Genomic DNA, 23,967 nt, shown 5'->3' on the forward strand with positions numbered 1-23,967 from the left:
TTTTAGAGTTATGCAGGCGTGTGAATGACTGGTGTGAAAGCGCTTTGATTTGTCTCTGCACAAGATTCAGTGCTATATAAATATAATAATAATAATAATAAGTATAATAATTTTTCTGCAGTGGTCTCATGTAGCGCCGGTCCAGGGGAGTTGTAGCAGGCATGTAGCTGAGGGGTAGAATGAGTTAAGAAAATACCTGCATACAGCTAACATGGGAACAAGTTACTCAAGTATTGGACCTGCTTTTTTTTTTTTTTTTTTTACATTTATTTGCTTATTTATCATCATTGTTGTCTTATTTATTTATTTATTTAATTTATTTATTTATCTATTTATTTATTTTATTTTCATTAATATTATTATTATTATTTATTTATTTACTTATTTATTAATTATATTATTATTATTTATTTATTTATCTATTTTATTTTACTTTATTTATTTTTTCTCAGGGCCTGGCAAAGCGTGTTGGGTTACGCTGCTGGTCAGGCATCTGCTTGGCAGATGTGGTGTAGCGTATGTGGATTTGTCCGAACGCAGTGACGCCTCCTTGAGCTACTGAAACTGAAACTGGACCTGGTGGAGGGGGGGGGGGTCTCATCAAACACCGCCTCAACTGAGAAAGGATCTGCCCAAAGACTGGTAAAAAATTTGCATGCAAAGTCAAAAAAGTTTTGTTCTGAACCTGGTAGAGGCAGTATCTCATCAAACACTGCCTTAAATGAGATGGGATCTGCCCAAAGACTGGTAGAAATTTGCATGCAAAGTTCAAAGTTTTGTTCCCACATGATCACATGATTTTTGGGTCCATGAATTTCCGCAATGAGAGAAAAAGGTCGACGCCATTTTTCTGCTTTTCAGCGGGAAGTTCGCATGCGAATTTTGCGCAGGTTTCTTCAGGTCTATGGAATTTCGTCCTTGCCAAAGGGGCGATCACAAATTCTACTCTGCTCAGATCACTGTTGTTGTTTTTTTTTCCTCCTCCAGCAACAATATAACCAAAAAATGTCACATGACAACCTTAATTGAAGAAGAGGATGATTTGCTTAAAAATTGTTTTGATTAAAATATCAGGTCATAAAAATAGAGAATTTTTAAGTCAACCAAAGCCATTTTAGGTGACAAAAGATTTTTTTTTCCTTCTGGTTGTGTTATTTCTTTTTAGTTTAGACAAGAGAATTTTGAGCTGCTTTTATCTAATTTTCTTTCTTTTTTTTTCTTTTTTTTTTGTCGTTCCAACCTGAATCCCCCCTCTCACCCTCCCCTCCCCCAAAGTATCTTCCAGTCATTGCCAACAATAATTAATCATTATGTTTCTCCAGAAATACTACAATGCTGTTGCACACATCTGGCCTTTTTTTTTGCTGTTAGGGTGTCTCTCCTGAGAGAAATCAAAACATCATATTTTTTTCTTATTTCATGACTGAACATTTCATAATCACAATGGATGGCATGGATGTTCCACAAACATCTCCATGGAAAACCTGTACAGTTTGACAGTAGAGGCACTGGCAGCTTGGAATATTATTCATATATACTATATGTATACATGTGAATAATACATACACTGTAAACTTCCTTGTAAGCACCCATCCCTGCTTTGCAAACCCACCCCCACCCCCCCAAACAAAAAAAAATCACCCACAATTTAAGGGTGGGCATTTATTTTGGGTACTTTACCCTATGCACAGCTTTAACCCAAAATTGGGTGTTGGGATGGGGAGGGAGGAGGGTGGGAAGGGGGTGGGGGGGTCAGGTGGGGAAGTGGAGTTTGGGGGGGTGGGGGGGGATTTACCAGACAGTGGGCGTTTACAAGGTAGTTTATGTTGTATATATATATATTTTTGGAAAAATTCACAATAAATGAACGCAAGCAATAAAACACAACATCTTATAATAAATATGGTGTGCAGCTATACATACATATAATAAATAAATACATATATATATATATATATCTACTACCCAGGAACTTCAACATCCGTGAAACATTCTATCACAAAACAACATGGAAAAGGTGATTGATCAAACCATAACTTCAAAACATTTAAAGCTGTGTGGGGAAGGCTGGGGCTGAGGGGGTGAGAATTGCAAGCAAAAAAAACAACAAAAAAACCACAAGCTTGCAATTGTCTGGAAAAACAACAACAACAACAACAACAAACAAAACCAAAATAAAACACGAGGAGCCATTTGGCTCCAATGAGATCTAATGCCCATGACTCAAAAGCGGAGAACACACTCGTCAGAGAGACTACGGTAATCAGGTGGAACGGGTTGCACAATGCTGATGCCATGAAAAAAATGCGCAGTTGTCATTGAAGAGGTCAGGTCAGGGTCACACCCATATGGACTGCGAATAGTTTTTGGTTTTGTCGCCCGGTTCCTGCTTGCCCCCTTCCTCTTGCATAGACTGCACACACACACACACACACACACACACAAACACACACACATAATATCAATTCAACCCTTTAACCCCTCAACCTTAGTGAAATGAGATCACAGTGTCACAGATCTGAAGTGCGATTACTAGTTTTTTTTGGGGGGGAGGGGCGTGGGGGGGGGGTGAAATGTACCCACTGTGTTGTCTTGCGTGTATTTAGCTTTAAATGTTCATTTTAATTTTTTTTTTTTTGTCCAACCTTCATCATGTTGTGAGTGTGTTGGACTGATATATTGTGTTGGGTGAGTGACAAGCCTGTGGAATCACAATTAATTTCCATATGGCTGAATAAAGATGCATTGCATTGTATTGTATTGTATTGCATTTTGTATTGCATTGTATTGTAGTGTAGTGTAGTATAGTGTAGTGCATAGAATTTGAGTACAGTGGACAGTGTCTTGCCCAAGACACATCCCCCACTCTCTTGACCAAGAGGGTTTTAAGGACAGTCAGCGTTGGGATGTCCCTTAAGGCTAGCCAGCCCCCAAGGCCGCAGAACTGAGAGCCAGAGCAATCTTGCCCCCTAGACTGACAGTCACAGTCCTTGTTGCAGACGCAAAGAGCCAGTGCAATCTTGCCTCCTATTTCAACCGTCATAATCTGACGGGTGCAATAGCCGAGTGGTTAAAGCGTTGGACTTTCAATCTGAGGGACCTGGGTTCGAATCACGGTGACGGCGCCTGGTGGGTAAAGGGTGGAGATTTTTACGATCTCCCAGGTCAACATATGTGCAGACCTGCTAGTGCCTGAACCCCCTTCGTGTGTAAACGCATGCAGAAGATCAAATACGCATGTTAAAGATCCTGTAATCCATGTCAGCGTTCGGTGGGTTATGGAAGCAAGAACATACCCAGCATGCACACCCCCGAAAGCGGAGTATGACTGCCTACATGGCGGGGTAAAAACGGTCATGCACGTAAAAGCCCACTTGTGTACATGCGAGTGAACGTGTGAGTTGCAGCCCACGAACGCAGAAGAAGAAGAAGAAGAGAACCATCATAATCCTTCAAAAAACGACTACACTGTAAATGATTTCCCTGTGCAGTGGAGAAACCGTTGATCATCCAACTCTCACTTTGCTGTTGGCCCAATTGTAAAGCTTACAGTTCATTAACTGATTTTCTTATTCACCTTTTTCTGAAGCTTTGACACAAGAGCCGTGATTTCCTGTATCCAGCTGCGCATGTCTGCTGGGGAGTCACACTGAAAAAAAAGGAAAAGAAAAAAAAAAAAACAGACGAAAAGTACTTAATCAAAATACTGTTCCAAGCAATCCTACATATCATTGTACTGAATGAATATGCTTTGCAAATGATAGTTAACCTACCACATAATGATGCTCATATAACTTGGAATAAAAGTAAAAACAGACACGCCAGAAACATCCTTTCAATGTTGAACTTTCAGCCATCTGAATACATAAACCAATACTCACAAAAGCACACAAATTCTAACGCAGAAGCAGGGCCTGTGTACATTTGTTTGTGCTTTCATATCTGTGAGACTGCACATCTGTTGCGTACCCATCAATCCTCTGTGTGTGTGTGTGTGTGTGTGTGTGTGTGTGTGTGTGTGTCTGCATGGGTGTTATGGGATCTGCAATACATGAGAATGTGTGCGAACGTGCGCGTGCGTGCTTAGAGTTGACTTCATCAAGATTTTGCGCCTTATAAATATTATTATCAGTAGTAGCGGTATTTTTTTATGTATTTATCTATTATTTTTTATTTATTCATTTTATTTATCTGTTTATTTATTTATTTTATTTATTTATTTTTATTTTATTTACTTATTTTTATCTTTATTTTTTTATTTATTTATTCTTTTTTTTGTTATTTTATTTTATTTTATTTTCTTCTCTTTTTTTTTCTCCTCAAGGCCTAAGTGTGTTGGCTTACGCTGCTGTCAGGCATCTGCTTGGCAGATGTGGTGTAGCGTATATGGATTTGACCGAATGCAGTGACACCTCCTTGAGCCATGGATACTGATACTCTCTCGTCCCCCCCACCCCCACCCGTCCTTAACAAAAGCAATGTCTAACATTTGACACTGTTGCTTAAAGTACATCATAAACCGCAGAAAAGAGACAAGACAAAAAACATGTCTGAGTTTGCTGGGAAAAACAAAGGGGAGTGGACCTGGAAGGCATAAAAAAGAAGACAACAGCGAAGGAAGAAAAAAAAAAAAGAGGCAGAAACAAAAGAGTTTTCAGTTTTCAGTTTCAGTTTCTCAAGGCGGAGTCACTGCATTCGGACAAATCCATATAAACTACACCACATCTGCCAGGCAGGTGTCTGACCGGCGGCATAACCTAACGCACCTTGTCAGGCCCTGAGTGCATACATTTAATATTTATATCTGTGTTCCTATCAGAGTGGACTTCTTCCACACAGATTTTTGCCAGAGGACAGCACTCTCACTGCCATGGGTTTCTTTTTCAGTGCGCCAAGAGCTCGCTGCAAATGGGACTTTGGTGTATCATCTCATCCTACTTGACTAGACGCTCAGTTCGATTTTCCAGTCAAACTTGGGAGAAAGGGTGAGAGCAGGATTCAAACCCAGACCCTCACAGACTCTCTGTATCGGAAGATGAGCATCTTTACCGTTCTGCAACCTTCCTCCGTGGAAAAAAAATGAGAGTATATAGAAAGCAGGGACTATCTAGTACAGAATTTCCATAAGGTGGGAATGCTTCTTTTTTCTTTTCTTTTCTTTTTTTTTTTTATTACTGAAAGACTCCCAGTATCCTATGGGATTCGCGAACACCTGCAACACAGACAATATGAGTTGCTGGTTGGGCGTACATTACGAATCAGAGATCCACAAGGCATAGCTCTGGAGTAACTTTGAGGTCCGAAACATGACTGACAACAAACAAAACAAAAACAAAAAAAACAAAAAAAGGAAGAAGAAGAAGAAGAAGAAGAGGAAGAAGAAGAAGAAAAACAAGCATATTCTCATTCCATTCCTCAAACTGCTCACCTGTACATAGAACACCCTTTTGCTGGTCACTATTTCAAGCAAGTTGTCTCTGTTGACGTTAGCGCTGAAACAAAAATGAATCCAACTGGTGGAGAAATCATATGAGTCACTTGAACAGATAATGAATTGATGATGACAAAGTAAAAAAAAAACAAAAAAAACAACAACAACAACATATATATATATATATATATAACATAAAAAAAGAAACATGAAGGAACAAAATGAACAAGCCAAATGGTCAAAACATCTACCTATTCTTCTCCTTCATTCATGGGTTGCAACTCCCATGCTTGCTTGAATGAACAGTTGGACTTTTACATGTATGACCATTCTTACCCCTGGCATGTAAGCAGTCATACTCCATTTTTGGGAGGATCCAACAATCAAATCACTCACTCACTCTCTCAGTCCCTTAATTAATGATGCACAGTCAGCTGATCAACAGATCATCCAATCATTGCATCAAATCAGTTATTAAATCATAAATAATGATAGTGACACATTTATACTGTGCTTTCAAACCTCTCAAAGTGCTTGACAGTAAAACGGTACACACACACACACACGACATGTTTTAATGCAAGGATTAAGACTTAAGGCGAGGCCTCTTCTTCCAATTTGTTCTTGCTAATTCATATTCATGAAAATGAGTATACAAATATGAAGGAAGAACAAAAAAAACAAAAACAAAAAAATGCTTATGTGTGTGCACATGTATGTGTGTGAGAGAGAGAGATCGAGAGTGAAGTGACAGAGGGAGAGGGGAAGGAGAAAGAGATTCAAGATTCACGATGGTTTATTCATGTATAGGCCTAGGCCTTTCATGAAGGGGAATGTGAACATTATTTTACAAACAATACATCACGACACTGTGAGCATCAATAAACACGTCAAACAAAAATATACCAGCATTACAGTTCAATGTGTAGAACAATAAAAGAAAAAACAAAAAAACAAAAGAATACATACAGCATTTTCACGAAGTAGCCATTTCTCTGAATTTGAAAGCTTTGTATAGAAATAGTGAAAATTTGCGAACTTCAGTGGAAGTAGATGACATCAATAAGTTCAATTTAAATAACGTAGGTTTACTATAATATTTAGGCTGAATAAACTCCTCTCGAATGTTCCTTATAAGCTGGACAGCAAAGAACAAAGTGTATCTCATTTTCTTGTGATTCTTTACATAATGGACAGGTCAGATCACTGTCGTTACATGTTCTGTATCTGTAATGATGGACCGCTAATTCTGTAATACCTAATCTAAATCTTGTCGTCATATATTTTAAATGTCTATCCATATTGAAGGAGAAAGAGAGAGAGGGAGAGAGAGAGAGAACTCTGAACTTGGGTTTAATTCATGAGGCCACCGAGCGAGAGAGACAGAACAAACGAACGAATGAACGAAATTTTATTTTTCCAGGGTATTGAGATAAACATAATGACAAGAATGCTTTTTTCCACCAAGCCCTGTGGTACAAAATTAAATAAATAAATAAAGAAGAAAAAGAAACACACAAAAATAAAGAGAGAAATTTGCTATCAGAAGAGGAAAAGAGTTGGGAGGATGGGGGGAAGGGGGGTGGGGGGGAGGGCGAGAGGGGAAAGAGTAAAGAAGAAAAAAGATGAAATGGGAGAGGGAGAGAGAGAGAGAGAGAGAGAGAGAGAGAGAGAGAGAGAGACAGACAGACAGACAGACTGATAAATCAACAGAGGAGAGAGAAAGAGAGAGAGAGAGTTAAATTACAACACATATCAAAAAAAAAAGGAAGAACAATAATACAGTAACGTACACACAAGTATGAGATTCATGAAAGAAAATGTGGGTTAATAAGGAGAAGGAGAGAGGCATATCTTATATCAGCAGCATCATAAACAACACAGGGAATGGATTACTAGAATTACAGTGCACTATGAATTACAGAGCAAGACAGAAACTGGTTTGTTGTGATTCGCTATAATCTGAGGCTATCGACCCAAGAGAGACAGAGTGAGACAGAGAGGGACAGAGACAGAGAGGGACAGAGACTGGTTTGTTGTGATTCGCTATAACCTGAGGCCACCGACCTGAGAGAGACAGAGAGAGACAGAGAGGGACAGAGACAGAGAGGGACAGAGACTGGTTTGCTGTGATTCGCTATAACCTGAGGCCACCGACCTGAGAGAGACAGAGAGAGACAGAGAGGGACAGAGACTGGTTTGCTGTGATTCGCTACAACCTGAGGCCACCACCCTGAGAGAGACAGAGACTGGTTTGTTGTGATTCGCTATAACCTGAGGCCACCACCCTGAGAGAGACAGAGCGAGACAGACAGGGACAGAGACAGAGAGGGACAGAGACAGAGAGGGACAGAGCGAGACAGAGAGGGACAGAGACTGGTTTGCTATGATTCGCTATAACCTGAGGCCACTGACCTGAGAGAGACAGAGTGAGACAGAGAGGGACAGAGACAGAGAGGGACAGAGACAGAGAGGGACAGAGACTGGTTTGCTGTGATTTGCTATAACCTGAGGCCACTGACCTGAGACAGAGCGAGACAGATAGGGACAGAGACAGAGACTGGTTTGCTGTGATTCGCTATAACCCGAGGCCACCGCCCTGAGAGAGACAGGAGAGCGAGACAGAGAGGGACAGAGACAGAGAGAGACAGAGACTGGTTTGCTGTGATTCGCTATAACCTGAGGCCACCGCCCTGAGAGAGACAGAGCGAGACAGAGAGGGACAGAGACTGGTTTGCTGTGATTCGCTATAACCTGAGGCCACCGCCCTGAGAGAGACAGAGCGAGACAGAGAGGGACAGAGACAGAGAGGGACAGAGACTGGTTTGCTGTGATTCGCTATAACCTGAGGTCTCTGACCTGAGAGAGACAGAGAGAGACAGAGAGGGACAGAGACAGAGAGGGACAGAGACAGAGAGGGACAGAGACAGAGAGAGACAGAGAGGGACAGAGACAGAGAGGGACAGAGACAGAGAGGGACAGAGACAGAGAGGGACAGAGACTGGTTTGCTGTGATTCGCTATAACCTGAGGCCACCGCCCTGAGAGAGACAGAGCGAGACAGAGAGGGACAGTGACTGGTTTGTTGTGATTCACTACTATAATCTGCTCTGTCTTTCAGTTACCCTTCCGCCTGACGGGCTTCAGAAATGTCTGTCACTGACAGAGTCCGGATGGGCTGCTTGTCCTGCAACAACACACACACATGCATGTACATATATTTCTCTTTTTTATCACAACAGATTTCTCTGTGTGAAATTCAGGCTGCTCTCCTCAGGGAGAGCGTGTCGCTACACTACAGCGCCACCCTTTTTTTTTTCCCCTGCGTGTAGTTTTTATTATTTTGTTTTCCCTATCGAAGTGGATTTCTCTACAGAATTTTGCCAGGAACAACTCTTTTGTTGCCGTGGGTTCTTTTACTTCAGCATGTATGGGAGTTTCATAAAGCTTTTAAGATCATTCGTTTCAGTCTGTCGTGTTTCTGTATGTTGCTATATTTCTTTCTTTTTTCCCTTGCACTGTGTGTGTGTGTGTGTGTGTGTGTGTACGTGTGTGTGTGTGTTCATTCATTCACTTATTTCATAAATTATTCATTCATTCATTCAAAATGTCATGTATGCAGAAAGTAACAAATATCTATTTCTGTCTCTGGACTTTCCAGTAGGAATGAGCCTCATTCTTTCGCACTGTCAAATCCCTAACTCAGCTCTTTCAAGTCTATCTTTAAAACCTACTCTCTTTCCAATATGTGGAGTGATGGCCTAGAGGTAATGCATCCGCCTAGGAAGCGAGAGAATATGAGTGCACTGGTTCGAATCACGGCTCAGCCGCAGATATTTTCTCCCCCTCCACTAGACCTTGAGTGGTGGTCTGGACGCTAGTCATTCAGATGACACGATAAACCGAGGTCCCGTGTGCAGCATGCACTTAGCGCACATAAAAGAACCCACGGCAACAAAAGGGTTGTTCCTGGCAAAGTTCTGTAGAAAAATCCACTACGGAAAACAAAATACTAAAAGAAAAAATATTTTAAAATGGGTGGCACTGTAGTGAAGCGACGCGCTCTCCCTGGGGAGAGCAGCTTGAATTTCACAGAGAAATCTGTTGTGATAAAAATAAGAAATACAAATACAAATACAGCTCCTCCCTACCCTACCTCTTCCCACTCTATGGTTTCTCCAACTTTCTATTTACCTGTATCTATAAGTTTTAAGTTAACTCAAGACCTGATCAATGTGTTGGGTTTATGCGAGCAAGGTAAGGCCGACCTCTGCTGCTGTTTTCTTTTTTTCTTTTCTTTCCCAGCAGATGAGGGTGTGGTGTATATGGATCTGTCCATACGCTCTGATACGTCCTTGAAATTGAAACTTTACTATTTCATTTCTCAAAATCAGAACTGTGACGCATCCTTGAAATTGAAACCATAAGTTTCACATTTCATTCCTCTGAACTAGAGCTATGACGGGCGCAACAGTCAAGTGGTTAAAGCATTGTGGACTTTCAATCTGAGGGTCCCGGGTTCGAATCTTGGTAATGGCGCCTGGTGGGTAAAGGGTCGAGATTTTTCCGATCTCCCAGGTCAACATATAAGCAGACCTGCCAGTGCCTGATCCCCCTTCGTGTGTATATGCACGCTGAAGATCAAATACACACATTAAAAATCCTGTAATCCATGTCAGTGTTCGGTGGATTATGGAAACAAGAAAATACCCAGCATGCACACCCCCGAAAACGGGAGTAAATAAACAAAATGGTCATGCACGCAAAATGTTAAATGTTACATGTTTGTCTGAGTGTGTATGTGCGCGTGCCTGAAATCTTACTGAATGACACAGGAAATGAAAGATGAGCACCCAATGGCAGCTGTCAGTCGGCTCTACCGGGGAAGGCAGCCTGTTGTGTAAATGACCCGTATTTATAAAGTGCTTAGAGCTTGGTCTCCGACCGAGGATAGGCGCTATATAAGTATCTATATCAATCAATTAATGGTGAGAATAACTGGTGTGTGTAAACGCTCTGATCTGTCTCTGCTCAAGATTGATTAAGCACTCAATAAATCAATATTCTAATCATTCTTCCTTAGTATCAAAAACACACCTGCTCCGATTTGAAGTAGGACAAGCCACCTTCGTGCAGAATGAAGAACCTTCGCTTCCAGTTCCTTCGCTGTTGAAAAGAAAAAAAGAAACAGAAAAAAAAAAAAAAAAAAATGTGAGTGGAGAGTGAAACAAGACCAACTGGCACTCAAACAGTCATGCCAAAAATACTTTGATTTCAATCATTTGCCTTCAATGTATGGGCCCATCCTTCATTTTCTTATTATCTACTGTGTTTACTGTATATGAAGAAGAAGAAGGAGAAGTTTAAGAAGAAGAAAAAGAAGAAGAAGAAGGAGTAAGTAGAAGATGAAGACAAAGAAGAAGAAAAAGAAAAAAAAGAGAAGGAGAAGGAGTAGTAAAAGATGACGACAAAGCAGAAGAAGGAAAGAAGGAGAAGGAGAAGAAGAAGAAGAAGAAGAAGAAGAAGAAGAACAAAATTCAGAACAAGAAAAAGAAGCAAGACATAGCAAGACAAAGAAGCCCCCCCTCTATCTCCCTCCCCATCCCCCCACCCACACACACACACACTCGCTCACCACAGCGCCCTGCTTGACAGCGTAGCCAGTCTTGATGGGCGCCAGCTTGGAGAAGGCCTCCCCTCTCAGACTGTCCCCCAGGACGGGTTCCGGGGTGGACACGTTGTGCTGGCGTGACAGGAAGCTGGTGGGCGACAGCCGGAACGACAGGGACGAGTGGCTCTCCTCCTCCTCCCCCTCGCTCCCGCTGTCCGACTCGTCGTGCGTCTGTGTTGTGGTGGGGGTGGTGGTGGTGGTGGTGGTGCATCATGGGCCACACAAGAAGACACACACACACACACAGAGACAAGAGACAGAAACGGTTGAAAAAAACCAAAACAAAACAAAAAAACCTTGTTGTCTGTTGTAATTTCATGGGTGAGTCAGAGAGAGAGTGAGAGAGAGAGAGAGAGGAGGGAGAAGGGAGAGGAGGAGAGAGAGTGGGAGACAGAGAGAGAGGGAGACAGAGAGAGAGGAGAGAGAGCAGGAGAAAGGGGGAGAGAGAGAGAGAGAGAGAGAGAGAGAGAGAGAGAGAGAGAGAGAGAGAGAGAGAGAGAGAGAGAGAGAGAGAGAGAATGATAGAGAGATTCATGTTGAAAAAAAAAATTACACCTGTGAACATTAAAATTCTGTTTGTTGAAATTGGCTTCAGATATTCTAAAATGAAAAAAGAAAAGAAATAAAAGAAAGAAAAACTGATAAAACTATACAAAAAAACAACAAAAAACAAAAAAACAATCAACAACAACAAAAATCAGAAAATAATATATTTAAAAAATGTAATAAATGTGGAAATCTCTCACTTTTAGTTTTATCATTTTGTTCAACCCAGGGCACACACACACACACACACACACACACACACAAACACACACACTCCATGCATACAAACAGCGTCGTGTTGCATTGTATTTTAATGTACTGTATTTCTATGTATTTATTCTTAATATAACATGCTGTGCTATGTCTTGCTTTTTTATATCATTTCAAGGATTGTTACCCCCCTCCCCCCCCCCCCCCCCCCAAAAAAAAAATATACAGCATATTCCAAGAAAATGGAATCTACAGACAAAGAAATAAATGTGAAACAAAAACTTGCTCACTGGACTCAACCCCAAAACACACACACACACACACACACATATATATATATATATATATAAATCAAACAAACACAATCACAAAAAAAAGTTAGGACCATCACTTCATAAAAGCGGACACTGTATATTTTCATAATTTTTCTTCTTTTTTTTTTTTTTTTTTTCCAACTCTGAGTGCTGATTTAAATCATGCAGGTTGCATCTGATCTACTACCTGCCTCTCACCAAACACACTGACAGCTGTTCCAGGCACATGTGCACAATCAACAGCTTTGGAATGCGCATGAAAAACAGTTTCAGCAAACTATTCACAGCTTGTCAGTTTCAGTTTCAGTTTCAGTAGCTCAAGGAGGCGTCACTGCATTCGGACAAATCCATATACGCTACACCACATCTGCCAGGCAGATGCCTGACCAGCAGTGTAACCCAACCCGCTTAGTCAGGCCTTGAGAAAAAAAAAAGAAAAAAAAGAAAAGAAAAAAAGGTGAATAAATAATAGATAAGCTTACATAAATAAATTAATAAATAATAATTATGATATAAAATAAAAGGTAGTAGTAATGATAATAATAATAATAATAATAATAATAATAAATAAATAAATAAATAAGACAACAATGAAGATAAATAAGCAAATAAATGTAAAACATGAAGACACACATTCACACATACACCCACACATGCATAACAGATATGCACCAAACATGCAGTTTCACAGATATGAAAGCACAGTCAAATACATATAAATGTACATGAGCTCCAACACACACACACACACCACACAGTGCTTTATAACTGATCATCAATAGCTACTTAGGGACCCAGTGCTCAGCTTACATCACAGACTGACATAAGCTGGGCCAAGAGCAAAGTGGGAGCTGTGTGATCAATTGTTTCTCCACTGCAACGGGAAGTCGTTTACAGCTTAGTCTTGTGTGAAGTACCGCGACTCTCAAACTAGGAAGTAAGATTGCAACTGGCCCTTAGCGCTGCAGCCTTGGGAGGCTAGTTGACCTTTTGGGAACCATCCCCAACGCCGACTGTCCTAAAACCCTCCTGGCCGAGAGAGTGGGGGATGTAACTTGGGCAAGACACTCTCTACTGTAATCAAATTCCAGCCCAGATAGTCGGGACAGCAGTTGCCCCCTCTGCTGTTCTGATGGCCATAGTCAGACACGACTGACTATCATACATGTGTTTTTTCATTTGCAAAACATGGAAGTTCATTCTTTCTTTAGTTTAGCGCCTTTTCACTATCAGTGATATCAGACGATTAAAAAAAACAACAAAAAAAAACAAAAAAAAAACAGGGGAGGGGTGGAGGGGGGCGGGGGGAAGGAAGAGGAAAACAGAAAAGGTAGAAAACTACCAACAACAAAAAAATGCATACCTACCATGCAATAAGATTTAACAGTAACAATTCAATAATGATAATAATAATCAGAAACCATTAACACAATTCTAAAGTACATTAAATCAGAAACCATTAACACAATTCTAAAGTACATTAAAGGAATGTAGAAATTGGGCAATGAACTAATGCCTGTGAAAGTTCGACCATAAGAACCTCGTCAGAAATAACTTTCCAAAAATCATCTGCAGAGTAGCTATTCTCTTTGAAATACTTGAGCAAGAAGGTTATGTAACTGCTGACAGGGAAACAAACAATGATGCAAGCTGAGCTGCTTACCACAGATGCATGGAACATTTTTACTATACTTTGCCTTCAGCGCATCAAGTTTTACACGGAAGAAAGTAGATGTTATTTATCTTGTATAGCAAGCTGATGGATCTGGTATCTTTTCTTTAATAATATTCTCGGGGAATAATGTCCCTTTATGTTTTAAAAGATGGAAGTGCATATGCAAGAAAATTCCAACGGTTATGAATGGTGCTTACTACACTGGCTGCAATACACCGCCGCTTGCCAGAAATTCGGCATCCATTCGCCATGCTCTTGAGAAGAAAACTGTTCAAGTTCAACCAAGTGGTTCTTAATGTTTTATGAACCCTGTGCATAAAACCCCTGCTTCTTGGGCTTGACTAAACAAATGCACATTTGATATGCAAAAACCCTACAGCACAGGAAACGACTGATGAGCACCAAATGGCAGCCGTCAGTCGGCTCTACCAAGGTAGGCAGCCTGTTGTGCAACAACCCCAAGTTTGGAAAATGCTCAGAGCTTGGTCTCTGACTGATGATAGGTGCTATATAAGTATCCATATCAAATCATATCAAATCAAATCAAAGCTTTCCGACTGAGGATAGGCACTATATAAGTATCCATATCAAATCAAATCAAAGAAGAGCTCTCCTACTGAGGATAGGCGCTATATAAGTATCCATATCAAATCATATCAAATCAAATCAAAGCTTTCTGACTGAGGATAGGCACTATATAAGTATCCATATCAAATCAAATCAAAGAAGAGCTCTCCTACTGAGGATAGGCGCTATAGAAGTATCCATATCGAATCGAATCCAATCCAATCCAAGCTTTCCGACTGATGGCAGGCGCTATATAAGTATCCATATAGCATCAAATCAAATCAAAGCCACCCCTGAAAACACAGTATGGCTGCCTACATGGTGGGGTAAAATAACGGTCAAACACGTAAAAGCCCACTCGTGTACATACAAGCGAATGTGGGAGTTGCAGCCCACGAACAAAGAAGAAGAGAAGAAGAAATCAAAGCCAAGCTCTCCGACTGAGGATAGGCGCAAAATAAGTATCCATATCAAATCAAATCAAATCAAAGAACTCTCCAACCAAGGACAGGCGCAATACTTCTTCTTCGTTCGCAGGCTGTAACTCTCACGTTCACTTGTATGTAAACGAGTGGACTCTTACACATATGGCCGTTTTTACCCCGCCATGTAGGCAGCCATACTCCGTTTTCGGGGGATAGGCGCTATACAAGTGTCCACATCCAATCCAGTCCAATCAAAGAAGAGCTCAGGGAGAGCGCGTACCTGAAGGGGAAGCTTGCACACCACCCCGCCGGCGATCTCCGTCACGTAGCTGGTGTGGGTCAGGTCGGCAGCATGCCACTCCTTGCCTTTGTCCGGCACATCCGACATCGACACCTGCACACACACCATTGATTAATTGATTGACTGATATGGGTACTTATATAGCGCCTATCCTCGGTCTAGAGACCAAGCTCCAAGCGCTTCACAAACACAGGGTCATTTACACAACAGGCTGCCTACCTGGGTAGAGCCGACTGACGGCTGCCACTGGGGGGCGCTCATCATTCGTTTCCAGTGTCATTCAATCAGATTTCAGGCACGCCCACATACACACTCAGACAAACATGTAACATTTAACATTATATGTGTATGACCGTTTTGTTTATTTACCCTGCCATGTAGGCAGCCATACTCTGTTTTCGGGGATGTACATGCTGGGTATGTTCTTGTTTCCATAACCCACCGAATGCTGACATGGATTACAGGATCTTTAATGTGTGTATTTGATCTTCTGCGTGCGTATACACACGAAGGGGGTTCAGGCACTGGCAGGTCTGCACGTATGTTGACCTGGGAGACTAGAAAAATCTCCACCCTTTACCCACCAGGCGCCGTTACTGTGATTCGAACCCAGGACCCTCAGATTGAAAGTCCAGCACTTTAACCATTTGGCTATTGCGCCCTTCTTAGATTCAGCTTAAATACGTGTATTTTATTTCATAATTTGCGAAACCATCAAATCACGACCATACCACAATATAATCATCTATCGGATGTGACCAACAGAAAGATCCAAAAGACAATATCCTGAACCCTTGTGATTTATTCAATTGCAATGACTGTCAGAAAACACTCGCAAACTATGTTCGTCATTGCATGTGTCTTGGATGACTGTATCTTTCTTTGTTCATTATGTTCTTTTGTTGTTGTTGTTGTTGTTGTTGTTGTTGTTGTTGTTGTTGTTGTTGTTGTTGTTGTTGTTGTTGTTGTTGTGTGTGTGTGTGTGTGTGTGTGTGTGTGTGTGTGTGTGTGTGTGTGTGTGTGTGTGTGTGTGTGTGTTGTTTTGTTGTGTGTAAGCCATCAAATTAATGAACAAATAAATTAGAATAACAAAGTCAATATAACTAAAAATAAAATAAAATAAAATAAAGCAAATACTGAAGAAAAAGATAAAGAAATAAAATGAAATGTAAAACACACATGCACACGCGCGCGCACACACACACACACACACAGAGTCAAGATTCCATGCACACACAAACACACACACACATCCCACAAACACACGCGCACACACACACACACACACAATCAGTCAGGATTCCATGTACAATACATAGTACAATGTTGTGTTGTGCGCTCAGGAAAGTCCTGACAAACCCAGATTGGCCTCAGGAGACACTCCTGTATCATTATGCACAGGCAGCGACACGGTCCCCCCTTCCTTGAGACTGCCTGACAACGACTGGTTAGTTGTGCGAATGTAATGGGTTTTTTTTCTGTATACACGTATGAATGTAATTTTAGTGTCGGAGTGTTTGGTTGGTTGAATGTCTGCACAGAGTTATGCATGCAAGTTTTCGTTTCAGTGTTCACATGCCATGATTTACATGTCTGTTTGTTTTTTTTTTTTGTTGTTGTTTTTTTACATTGTACAGAGTAGCTGAGTATGTTTCACATGGAAAGGTGATATATATATATATAAGGTAAACTGTTATCCTCACATGCTCAAAAACTTACAGAGATTTTGCTGGCTCCATTGATGGCATCAATCCAGTAGTTCATGCTCTTCATACTTTCAGCCTGCAAGAAGTACTGTCGTCCTGCTACGCTTACAGCTATTGGAGAAAAAAAAAGTATATATATCTTAGAGAGAGAGAGAAAGAGAGAGAGGGGAGGGGGGGGAGAGAGAGAGAGATACAGAAACAATACATTATTCATCAAAACTTCTGAACAATCATGAAAGAGCAGTCAATGAAATAGCATTCAGTTACTGAATTACTCTATCATTATTCAAGGATAAGTTATACTTAAAGGAACTTTTGTTCTATTTAATTTGAAGAAAAAAAAATCAAATAAAAAATATACCCCAAGCTTTCAAACCACTTCAGTAAGCCATAACATTAATGGCTACGAAAAGAAAATTTACGATATAGTTTCCTTCATGCTCAAACTAGCTTTTCAAAACATGTCACAATACAGAACATAAAATACGGAAAACATTGACGTTGGTCTGATATTTTCAGCCAAACTACGCTTCATGTTCCAGTCAAGTCAAAATCATCTTTACTGAGGGTAAAAGAATATGCTTGTACAGCTTTTTTTACATCCTGCCATCAACCTTTAACTCCAGACTATACGGACTGAAAAAACATCTTGTTTCAAAACCACTACAAAGAGTGCCTGCACACACATGCATGCACCTTCAAACACACAGACACACACAGACACACGCGTGCACACACACACACACACACACACACCATCCTTCCATCTGCATTACTCACCAAAACAGAACTGAACTTTTGGACGAGTGTTTCTTGCATCTGCAACCTGTTGAAAAATATGCGCGCACACACACACACACACACACATACACACACACACATGAAACACAAACATATTGCTTTTTAACAACTATAATACTCAAACATGTCTTAATGATACCTGAGACATAAAAAGCTAAACTAACCAATCTGTATACAAGTTCATGCATTTATCCCTTAGTGCAACTGATTTTGCAGAATGTGTGGTCCTACAAATCACAGTTCCCGGAGAAGGACTTATAGTCCGAAACAGCAACACTTCTCAATACTTTATAGTCTGAAACATCAATACTTCTCAACACACTTGAAGTCCCAAACATCAACACTTCTCAACACTTAAGTCCAAAAAATGTACACTTCTCAACACTTATAGTCTGAAACATCAACACTTCAACACGCTTGAAGTCTGAAACATCAATACTTCTCAACACGTAAGTCCAAAAAATGCACACTTCTCAACACTTATAGTCTGAAACATCACCACTTCTCAACACACTTGAAGTCCGAAACATCATCAATACTTCTCAAAACTGATTGTCCAAAACATCAACACTTCTCAACACACTTGAAGTCCAAAACATCAACATTTCTCAACACTTAAGCCCGAAAAACCAACACTTCTTATCAAAATGAGTCTTACTTCAGAACTCTGGGTTTTACAGACTTTCTCCTTTTGTCAATCTTAAAATCTTATTAACACTCAAGAGTCAGCTTTTGCTTTCTCACCATACCTCTAACATGGATGGTGTACAATTGTTCATTTGGTGTACAATTGTTCATTTGATGTACAATTCTTCATTTGGCATACAATTATTCATTTGGTGTATACAATCCTTCATTTGGAAATACCTAAAACTGCCTCATCTTTGAAACGAGCGCAAACGAATGTACTATCATCATGCGAATGAACACATCATGTGACAGAACTTCACTACTTGCCTTGTTGATGTACTGAAGATAGATTTCTCCCACAGGGCCTTTCCATGCTTCTGGCAAATTCTGGGAGCATATGTTCCACACACACACACACACACACACACAAATATACAATGTTACAAATACATGTATCAGTAAATGAAAACTACCAAACAGAGGCCAAAATTAAATATGTTAGCAAACCACGGTCATTAAAACAACAGCAGCAACAACAACAAGAACAATTTAAAGACTTAAAGGTTTTTTTTTGGGGGGGGGTTTGGGGTGTGTGTGTTTTTTTGTATGTTTTTTTTTATTTTTATTTTTTTTTTACAAAATTCTTAAGAACTTTTAAAACCTGAATAAACTCTGTGATAATTGCCTTGATACTATTAACTAGATTTCTCTGTACTTAAATGCTTTAAATTTTTTTTTTTAATTATGCATTGTACATTAGTTGTTTTTGTTTTTTTTTGGGGGGGGGGAGGGGGGGAGGGGGGAGATCTTTTTTTTAAAAAAAAGAAATTCCCCAGCAAAATATAACATTCATCATAAAACAAAGTTTACATTACTTTTTCCCATCCACCCACCCCATCCCTCCCCAAAAAAAACCACCTTCCCCACCCATGTACACATATATATAAATACTGAATGCTGAGTCGCCTCCTCAAGTAACCGAACCGAACTGAAGCAAACAATAATCTGTTTGTTGGGCCCCACTCACCGTTGGGTCGTCAATGTAGTAGGCCAACTTCCTGTTTGGTATGTCCAGAATGAAGTAGCGGCGACAGAAACTTCCGCTGAACTCCGTTTCTTCGATGTTGAGGAAGCCGCAAACTCGCACAAACTCGTCTGGCTGCGACATGGCCCCACCAGACTGAGAAGGAAGGCCAACGCAGTTGGCACGTCACCAATTCACATCATACACATACACACAAACACTCACACACACGTCCCGTCTCTCCCAACGACTGGTTTTTCTTTTCAATGCTTGTCCGCTGCCAATCCTCTAGTAACTGAAACAGAAGTCAACTCCAAATACTCAGTACCGACGAAGTATAATGTACGGCAATAATATAACAAAATAGCATAGGATATGTCTTTATTGCCAAGCATCAGCTGGCACTAATTGAAACAGATATCAGCTCCATATACTAAATACTTATCAACTCCAAATACTAGCATACATTTAAAACTACATATATATAGTATATAATGATGATGAATGATGATGATGATAAGGAGAAAAAGAAAAAGAACAACAACAACAACAATTATAATAATAATAATATCAACAAAGGGAAATTGAAGTTGAACTCCCAATTCTAAATACTAACACATGAATTACGACTAATTAAATAAAACAGTTTTTCAACTTATAGTAGTCTTGAAGTGTCACTGGAAAACAGGTAGTGCTCTGTAGTTATGTGGTATAAAATGATAATAACAATAACAATAATAACATGAATTTAAAACAACAACAACAACACTAATAATAATAATAATAATAATAATGACGACAACAACAACAAATATATAATAATAACAACAACAACAATAATAATAATAATAATAATAGTTCTAATGAATATATATAAATGATAATAACACTTCTAATGATAATAATAATAATTATAACAACAATCATTATCATCATCATCGTCTTGTGCAGTGGATGCACTCAAGTCAGTGTAATTTCACTTTCCTCGTGGATCCTTCCCTTTCCTTCCCGGAAGTCTCATCTCTCAGCGATCCTATTGTTCATGAACTAACTTACTGCACCTGACAGCAGTTCCTTCAGTCACAGCTGCCCCTGTCAGGTCAGGTCAGGTCACTGTGTCAGGGGGGAACTGCCTGGTATCACATTGCAACGATGCTAAAAATAGTGCTACTCGCTGCCTGGTTCAGTGTATGTATGCATGTAATATGATGCATGCATTGTGTGCGTGAGCTTGCTTACTTTTGTCTTGCAAAACGCCATCAACACCACTGTGTCCGCAGCTGTATCCGATAACTCGTGGGAGTTTAAGCAATACCGTACTATATAATATAAATATCACAATGTATTGTATTGTATATTGTATTGTTTTGTATCCACTGAATTGCATTGTATTGTACTGTATCTCATCAGTTATCTGATCAGATCAGATCATATTATATATCAGATTATGTCGTCACATTTTATGATGTTATATGATAGAATATGCTAAGATATATGATATGATATGATATGATATGATATGATATGATATATAATATCATACTACAGGACAGGACAGTACAGTACAGAATAGCACAGCACAGCACAGTATAGTATAGTAATTAGTATAGTACAGCATAGCATAGCATAGCATAGCATAGCACAGCACAGTTTATAACAGGTGAAATAGACCCGTGAAAGATCCCATAACCTTTTTCGGTCATCCGGACAATTAACTGATGTGCACCGTGTCTGGGGCTCGGCATAACCTTCTCCAACCACAGACAGGAACCAATTCACACCTGGGTGGAATGAGGAAAAATCAGAGGAAAAGGCCACTGCCAGTGACGTAACGTCACCATTCTGAAACGGGGATCTTGAAGATGAACCCTGCGCACTGGTGAGCTCTAGACCAGAAGCCCAATGGATTAACTCACTCAGTACGGCCAGTCCTCTCTTCTCCTCTATACAGACCCCTCGGATGTCCAGTGGGCGACTGAATGACCCAACCTTTAGCTTCCGTCGTCAGAATTGTGGTATTCTTTGTCAACATTCACCTCTTCAGTATAAGAGCCTTCCACTTGCAATATTTTGATGATGGTAATTGGGGTGAAACGCTGTTAATGTCATCTCTTTCGCCGTTCGTACGGAGAGAGTTAAACCGCTTCTGCCACAGCGGCTCCATTATATATATTACAACAATAATAATTATCATATTATGTATTACATATTATACTATCATGTCAGCACATTATGATTTACAATAAATTATAATATCAACTTCAATAAATACTGTGTCATGCATCTCACAACACTGAAGAAACTCCCTGATTATCAACACACAACACAAAATGATGTAATCAGAGTAAAAATAAATCTAACTGACAGTGCTTGTGAAGAGACACATTTCACAAAAAGGAATGATACAGTCAACAATGAAGAAGTCCCATGTGTTCAAATATATCTATATATACACACACACACACACACACATATATATATATATGTGTGTATGTATGTGTGTGTGTGTGTGTGTGTGTGTGTGTGTGTGTGTGTGTGTGTGTGTGTGTGCATTCTACTCTTTTCAGGCTGTTTTTCACTGTGTTCAAAATGTCTGATTTCTTCAATGAAAAATGTGATGGTCCCGAAAAATGTGATGGTACAATTCAAACTGAACAGGCATAACCACAATGCAACAGTACTAACAAAAAACAACAACAAAAACTAAAATCGATCAATTCATTTATATGAAAGAATGGATGCAATGTTGATTAAAAAAAAAAAAAAATAAAAAACTAATTATAAACTCATGTCAACATTCAATGGACCTCAAAGTCAAGTCGTCATTTTTTTTTTTTCCAGATTCTATCTTGTGAGTGCTCACTATCTTACTACCATTTATCATTGCTTTATTGTCAGAAAGACTCAAGGTAATTATATGATCAGGAAATCCTGTTTGATTACACCTCAATTATATATTATAGGATATTGGGGAAGAAATCTTCCATGTCCTTTGTGGCTCCATTGATTGTATCAGGAAGAAAAATATCCACTGTTACTGTAATAGGCTCACAACAAATGTGACGCACCACATTTACGCAAATTTATGTCCATCATCTGTTGTGTAGCTTCATGAAAGCCAAGCGCTGGCAGCTCTCAGCATGCGTATGGACTGTGACAAAATGACCCCTGATGTGTCTGTGCAATTGAGATTTGGGATATAATATATATATATATATGTGTGTGTGTGTGTGTGTGTGTGTGTGTGTGTGTGTGGCACAAGTGTAAAAAAGAAAAAAACCCACCAAAACTGTATTGCCACTAAAACGTCCAAGAAGATAGTGCAGCACACACACACACACAATCAGAAAAAAAACACACACTAAAAAACACTTTCCTAGTTTGAACAGAGGCACAACACTTGACTTAATTTGCAGAAGACTAATAATTATTACATCACTGACCCATTCAACAAAAATGGAGATAAACAGATAGGTAGATATGTGTGTGTGTGTGTGTGTGTGTGTGTGTGTGTGTGTGTGTGTGTGTGTGTGTGTGTGTGTATGCAGAGAGAGAGCTCCTTTGATAGCACAACATACAAGCAGGAAACCAGTCAGTCTGACCCACTTGGAAACAAAATTTATCAGATAAACACACACACACTGACACAAATACATGTGTGCACAAACACACAAACACACACAGAGTTTGTGTACGTGTATGCAAGCAGGATAAGAAACTAAAAAAGAAGAAAAGAAAAAGCAGCAGTAGTTTTTTTTTTAAACAAACAATGAAATTAATGATCAAATATAAAACTGTTCTTGCTTTGACAAGTAGGAACTTTGAGCCCGGATTGGAAGTTGTAAGTTCTACATTAGTGCTTTACTAAAAATTACTAATACAATGTGACTTTTTTCAGGTGCCATAGACCAGATCAAACTTGTACTGTTCCTGATTCTGCAGTTTTATTTGATCTCATTGGCAAAATATAACACAGTTGAGCTGGTTATATTTTTACTGTGGACAATATTTTCTATTGAACTATTCTTTCTTGAACTCCTCGCTTTTTTTCTTCTACACTTATGTATGGTAATTACACCCTGCAAGAGAAATGTGTTAAAAACTGCTATAGTGATATTACTGATTTAAAAACATATCATTTGTGACATCTGTTGAGACTTGAAAGCAAACACTTGAAATTAAACTATTTTAAAATACTAAATTATCTCCTTCACCATCCAGCAGCTCACATTCCCAGTCTCAATAGTTATACACACTTTCCTGTCTTATGTATTATACTTTTAATCGGTTATACTTACACTTACAAATTTCTTTTGTGATATCCACCTCTGCTCAACAAATGCAGTTGTTTCATGTTGAGAGAAAATTTTGTTTGATACAAGTTACAATGAAATTATTTTACTTAAATTTTTATTTTTTTCAAATGATAAGAAGAGCGAAAAACGTCAAACGATGCGGAAATTACGAGTATATTCTCATTTGCTGCATCAAAGCACCTGCCAAAACTGGATGGAATAGTGGATGTGTAATTACTATGCTATCTTAGTTTCCTGTAAATGTCGTCGATTGATCTTCTTCCTCCTGCAATGTCCATCTGCCGTTAGTCCGGCTATTATTGACATGTTCTAGAACTATTACAGAAAATTCATATCAACAGAACTAAATGT

General features: G+C 39.6%; 1 protein-coding gene across 1 annotated transcript in view; it reads right to left on the reverse strand.

Moving 5' to 3' along the window:
• Positions 1 to 243: 243 nt before the first annotated feature.
• Positions 244 to 23,967, reverse strand: part of LOC143299428 (pleckstrin homology domain-containing family A member 2-like) — a 24,052-nt gene continuing 328 nt past the window's right edge. Inside the window, exons 2-12 of the mRNA XM_076612626.1 lie at positions 19,304 to 19,595; positions 18,604 to 18,663; positions 17,626 to 17,671; positions 16,859 to 16,956; positions 15,119 to 15,232; positions 11,066 to 11,272; positions 10,528 to 10,596; positions 8,556 to 8,617; positions 5,429 to 5,492; positions 3,578 to 3,649; positions 244 to 2,413 (exon numbers count right to left, since the gene is read on the reverse strand). Of these exons, the coding sequence (XP_076468741.1) occupies positions 2,339 to 2,413; positions 3,578 to 3,649; positions 5,429 to 5,492; positions 8,556 to 8,617; positions 10,528 to 10,596; positions 11,066 to 11,272; positions 15,119 to 15,232; positions 16,859 to 16,956; positions 17,626 to 17,671; positions 18,604 to 18,663; positions 19,304 to 19,444 (1,008 nt within the window). The 5' untranslated portion in view covers positions 19,445 to 19,595 and the 3' untranslated portion in view covers positions 244 to 2,338. The remainder of the gene's footprint in view (positions 2,414 to 3,577; positions 3,650 to 5,428; positions 5,493 to 8,555; positions 8,618 to 10,527; positions 10,597 to 11,065; positions 11,273 to 15,118; positions 15,233 to 16,858; positions 16,957 to 17,625; positions 17,672 to 18,603; positions 18,664 to 19,303; positions 19,596 to 23,967) is intronic.

The sequence above is a fragment of the Babylonia areolata genome, chromosome 2 (genome assembly GCF_041734735.1).
Source record: "Babylonia areolata isolate BAREFJ2019XMU chromosome 2, ASM4173473v1, whole genome shotgun sequence".
Lineage (NCBI taxonomy): Eukaryota > Metazoa > Mollusca > Gastropoda > Neogastropoda > Buccinidae > Babylonia > Babylonia areolata.